The following is a 6,251-nucleotide window of genomic DNA, read 5'->3' as shown; positions in this document are numbered from 1 at the left end:
TCACGTGTATTTTTTAGGATAAAACATGTTCAAACACTAAGTGTGAACATGTAGATGTATGTTCAATAGAAATCCAATCTTGTTTACATCGTATTGTTAAAAGACTTTATGTATGTAATATAGTAAATATTAAATATTAAATTATAAACTTAATGGGTCATTATTAACAAATCTTATTATTAAGTTTGAATATCAATCTGGTTGGCCAAATTCACATCCATCTTTACCAATGGAGTATAATGCAAATTTAGTATTTTAGTATTTATACTCAACTATTAACTTATCATATTAGTTGGATACAAGTTATTGGTGAATTTAACCTTGAATATATTATTTTTTGATGGTGTGATTCTCATGTTTGAGGTTCTAATCAAGGGAGGAAGTGGGGTAGTTTAGCATGTTAACTACATTCAACATTGAATGTTGTGCCTTTAGAAAGAAGTTAGTATTCATATTTTTTTTTTCTGTGTGCAATAACTTTGTTTATGGATGTATGGTGAGATTTGGCTTTGCAATATACAAGGTGATAAGGATTAACGATTGATAATGATTGTCATCGTTAGTGATTCTATGCCAAGAGTGGTTCAAACAGATTTGTAACGGCATGTCATTGTCTATTTCATAGCACAAATAAGAAGAGATCATGTTGAAGATTCGTTGAACACGTCTTTATGTGTGATTTTTATTGATTAGAGGGCATGCTGGTTCTCAAGTGTATATTCACCAAAGTCTCAAATTCAATAATATAAAAAAAAACAATATAAAAATACTAGAAAAATGAAGAGTTGATTTGTGAATTGTTACCACAACTCAATAAGTATTTATGTACGACGGACTTAGTTATGTATCATTTGAGAGTTCACAATTTTGTTAAAAAAAAAATTGTATGAAAAGAATTATAATTTTCGTCAAAAAAATTATATAAAGATTTGTAATTTTAACTAGAAATATGGAGTAATATTTGTGTTGTGTATTCGTGAATGCAAGTTTTGAATTGTAACATATGTTAAATTTATGGTTTGCTTCTTTTTTTTTTTTATGATGATTTTTCTACTTAAAGAGTTTTTTTTTTCTTGTATTACACCCAACAAGTTGTTTTGGTTGCTAGTTAATTTGAGCAGGTTATTTAGGTTATGAGTTCATGTTGGGTCAACTATTTGAAAAAAAAAACTTCTATTTTAGTTTTGAATAAATGAAATAAGTATAACAAATATTTTAAAAAAATCGCATGAATAATTTTAATAATTATTTTTATAATGAATTTTATGTAGTTTAATATGAACTTTAATGAAAAAGTATCATATACCAAAAATAAATTTAAAATTAAAAATATATCTACAAAATAAATAGTAAAACTTACTTTCGGGTTGGATCAAATAGAAACAAAATTGTAATATTTTATTATCTATTTTACTAACTCTATTTATCTAACATTATCTAGTCATTCAATCTAACTTGATTGAACGTCTAAAATTTCTTCTAATTTCTTTTTATACGGATGGATAACTTTTATTTACTCAAGCCTCTTAGTTATAGGTTTTGGCTTAATAATAAATGATTGGTATAAGAATGAAGACCATACGAAGAAATAATTACTTAAAAGAGAAATTGATACAAAATGACATATGTTATCCTCTTACATCTATCACATAAGTCAAATCTAATCAATGACACTTGAACTATTATATCTCCCAATTGACTGAAAAAGGAAAATACCAGATGTTAATTTTGCAGAACTTTACTTTCTACGGTGAATGCATCTCTTCATGCTCCTCATTTCTTCTTTCAGTTCTGATCTGAACTTGTTTAAAAATCTTGTCTTTTAGATATACCTGTTTTTCTAGTTATGCGGGCAAGAGTGTGTGTCTTCAATTTATGTGTTCAAATAAATTCATAAAACAAGTTATTACCTTCATAAAATCTAAAATACAATTAATTTATATCGTGGTTTATATATATATATATATATATATATATATATATATATATATATATATATATATATATATATACCTGCCGTTAAATGAAATTGGATCTATGGAAATTCTGTGACCTGTCAAATTATTTACAATTTTGCTCAATTTAATATGGTGGTTATTTTAAAGTCATTAAAATTATGATTAAATGTTAGATTAAAATTGATTTGTTATGTTTCCCACATTTTGGCTTGAAATTTTGAATATTAGTGACTTGAATTAGATTGGTATATTTAGCAATAGATACTAGTGTAGTATTTTCTTTAACCTACACAATGATGACTTTTAGTCTATTTTCGTGTTTTTTTGTTTATTTTCTTTCGATGACTGCTTTTCTATGCACGTATGATATTTTTTTGTTTATTTATAAACATGCGCAATGTATGACATACTATTTATTTATACGAATATAAAGTATTTAAATTATATTTGTCATAAGCAATTTATTTCAAAACAAAAATATCTTCATTATTCAGAAAAATTGGGCAAAATTTTTTTTTGAAGATAATATTATCATATGGATCATGTGATTGGAACCACAGCCACATGAACACAACTACACAACATTTCTCTTTCAAACTCTTATAATTTTTCTCTTTTACCAGTGACGTATAAATATTTTTCTGGATAAGAAATAACCATTTAAAAAATTTAAACTACTGAGATAAAATTTTATTTAGTGGTCTGAAATGGAAGTCTTATATTTTTGTTACTCGTAGCATTTCTACATATATGGTTATAAAACATCTCTCCTTGAGGATATTTATTGTGTGTACCAATAAAAATTGGAAATTCCAAATACCGAAAAACAATTATATTTTATTTGGAATGCTTAAACTTCACTTTCAAGTAGTGTCTTTTTTCTATCCTTTCCAATGGACAAAAGTTCCATAAGCCACCTTTGCCTACACCACTCAGTAGAAGTTTACTACTACGGATTAATCTTGGTTGGGACCAGCATTTCTTAAAAACCATATCTTCCTTTCCATAACTAACTTCTTTCTTACTTCCAACAATGTTTATCCATAAATCTAAAACATTTTTGTTTGCATGTTGTCTAAACAATCTGCTTAGATATTGGAAGTTTATGAACAGAAAAAAAAAATTGTTAACTTCCAGAAATCATTCCTGTCTTTTTCAATTTCTAATGAATCGATATCGGTTGTATGAATAAATAAACAAACATGTGTGGATAATTTTTTTCATAAAATATAAAATAAGTTTAGTTTACATTGTAATGTTTTCCTTACTTTTAAAATACTTTTTTTTAATTTAATATAAGAGAATATTAATTTATTCTTAGAGAAAAAATGTTCTAAAAGGAAGTTTTTACAATATAGTTATCTTAGAAGTGATAAAAAGGGTTTTTTTTTTTGTTTGTATTGACCAGTGATTTTTACATTGAAAAAGTGAGATTTGATCCCTAAAATTTCTCTGGGAAGTGGCCTACTAGATTGAAAGAAGAGTGGTTACTGGTTTGTTCTTAAGTTAAGTTTGAAAGGAAAAAGAAAGGAAAGTGAAATGATTAAAATGACAAGGGAGTAATAACATAACATGGGGTTGTGTGCTAAGACTGACACACAGAGGTCCCGCGTAGTTGGGTGAACAAGCACACTTCAAGTCTAACCCCAGGAATGATATTTTTTAAATAAATATATAATTTAAAAATAAAAATGTAAGATAAGGAGAATTTATAATTAGATTAAAAAGATAGTTAATTATGAAAATATAATTATTCGACCAACACACATAACATAACCCTATTTAACAACATCCCCACCCTCAATGCCTTTCCCATGCAGTTGTCCTCTTCAACTTCCAACACCCACTGACACATTCTCTCACTCATAGTTCTCTCTCTTGATACTTTTCATCTCGCAAACTCAACTGAAACAACAGCTGTTTTCGCCCTTTTCTATATACCTACCTACCTAGCTTCCTTTTCTTACTCTGACAAATTCGCTTCCTATTCCTCCCATTTCTGAGGCACCCCAAGAACTACTAGCTGCCTCCTCTACCCTAGCTAGCTTAGTAGTTAGTAGTTGAGCTTAGTTAGTACTACTTCTCACTTCTCAGGCACACACTCTCACGTTATCTATATATCTATCTACCTCTTTCTTTAACTTATCATCACCAAATCAACCACTATTTCTGACACACCCATCATTCACACTACTCTTTAATTAACAATGTCTACCAGAAGATCTCGTTCCAGACAAACGCCAGTTTCCACTCAGATCACTGATGCTCAGATCACTGATCTCGTTTCCAAGTTACAGCACCTTATCCCTGAGCTTCGCGCAAGACGTTCCGACAAGGTACTAATTTTACTAATCTTATAATTTATACACTTAACTTCTCTTCTCTTCTCTCTCATTTCTACTTTCTTATTATCTTTTTTTTTATTTTACAATTCTATAATTATTACGTCATTTCTTTAACTTTCTCTCTCATTTTTTTCTATTTATACCTTTTTCCTCCTCTCCTGCACCCTGATTAATAGGGAGATGTACATAAGCATTTTTATAATAATAATAATAATAGTGGTTTTTCTTATTTAGTTGCTATCTCTTTCACCGTTCTCTCTCTAACACGAACAAGTCACATGCAGAAGACACAGAAACACAGATTTTCTGTGGCTTTGGTTGGCCGTGCTAGATAAGTCACGCGTTTGTCCTCCCATTAATGTTATTTTACCCACAACTTGTGAGGGTGTGGGACGTGGATATTCCCTCTTGCCATCATTGACTATATATATATATATATATATATATATATATATATATATATATATATATATATTCTTAGTATATGGAAAAATGTGGCAAATAATGAAATTAGTTTGTATAATTATTTTGGTTCTTGTGTAGGTTTCGGCTTCTAAGGTGTTGCAGGAGACTTGCAACTACATAAAAAGCTTGCACAGAGAGGTTGATGACCTAAGTGACCGGTTGTCACAACTTCTGGCCACCACAGACTCCAACAGTGCCCAAGCAGCCATTATTAGGAGCTTACTTATGTAATAATTAATATTCTAATACTTATCATAGAGCATTAATCTTATGTGTCGTGTGCATGTCCATGTTAATTTTGATTATATTGTCTGCGTAGGGTTTGGTTTTTGAGACCAAACCAAAAAGGCTACCATGGGCTCCATGTTCGCCCTTACCTAGTTTCATCAGACACTTTGTATTGACTATCATCAAATTGTATTACTAATATAAATAAAATGAACTTGCATCTTCACGAGATATCATTTACTTCCAATATGTGCATATATGAAGGATGAATCCGTACCATTGCAGAAGATAGATGACATTTATGTATATTTTTCAAATTCGGAGGCTGCAACATGCTTTAGTTTGAACTTAGCAATGTATCTTAATAGAGAAACTCAGCAGTTTGGAGTGGACCCATTTAAAGGGTGAAATTTGAACCTGACCTATTACATGTGACATTGCCCCCACACCATTTTCGGTTATTTGTTCTGGCCAACCCGTGATATTAGTGTTGGACCACTGTATACAATGAATCATTCATCATCAACCTTTATCACTCTATGTACGTTAACATATATATCTCTGTTGCTTCATATGCACCATATGTATACGGATAATGATAACAACTACATATTTCAATTATTTTACATATTAAAACAACGTCTGCTAGATACATGAACACAATATATATATATATATATATTTATGTATATATATATTTATGTATATATATATATTTATGTATATGAATGTTCGAAGGAATGATATATAAACGATTTTTTAGTAATGAGAAATATAAATGTAATTGTTTCACTGGCAAAGAACACTATCTATTAATTGTGCTGAACTTTGTTGGTAGATACACCTTCAGCAATAATTGTGAATACATTATTATTTTTTAAGATCTAGTTACAAATAGAATTGATATTAGTGTTGTTGGTTAGAATTTGTGAGTCAATTCGACACGGGTTTAGGTCGGGTTGGACTTAAAAAAATAAAAAATATTTATATGGATTTGTTTTTGAATTATATTTGAGTTGTATGTTTATTTTTTATTTTGAATTATTTTTAGAGTTTAACATCATTTTAGAATGAAATTATTTAAATTTGAATTACAAAAAAATTATAATTTTTCTTAGATTAAAAAAAAACTTGTAATTAAGTGAGTCAGTGAACCAACCCGTTTAACCCACCAACTTATGATAGGTCGAGTCGGGTTCAAATTTTTCAGTTTGTTAATAAATGAGACGGGTTAGGTCATTAAATGACCAACCCG

General features: G+C 29.1%; 1 protein-coding gene across 1 annotated transcript; it reads left to right on the top strand.

Moving 5' to 3' along the window:
* The first annotated feature begins 3,766 nt into the window (after positions 1 to 3,766).
* LOC108337608 (transcription factor PRE6) lies at positions 3,767 to 5,227 on the top strand. Its single transcript, XM_017574171.2, has 2 exons — positions 3,767 to 4,294; positions 4,847 to 5,227. The coding sequence occupies exons 1-2, from the start codon at positions 4,166 to 4,168 to the stop codon at positions 4,997 to 4,999; spliced, it is 282 nt and encodes a 93-aa protein (XP_017429660.1). The 5' UTR covers positions 3,767 to 4,165; the 3' UTR covers positions 5,000 to 5,227.
* The last annotated feature ends 1,024 nt before the right edge of the window (positions 5,228 to 6,251 follow it).

This window comes from Vigna angularis, chromosome 1 (genome assembly GCF_016808095.1).
Source record: "Vigna angularis cultivar LongXiaoDou No.4 chromosome 1, ASM1680809v1, whole genome shotgun sequence".
Lineage (NCBI taxonomy): Eukaryota > Viridiplantae > Streptophyta > Magnoliopsida > Fabales > Fabaceae > Vigna > Vigna angularis.
This window is presented reverse-complemented; position numbering and strand designations above follow the sequence as displayed.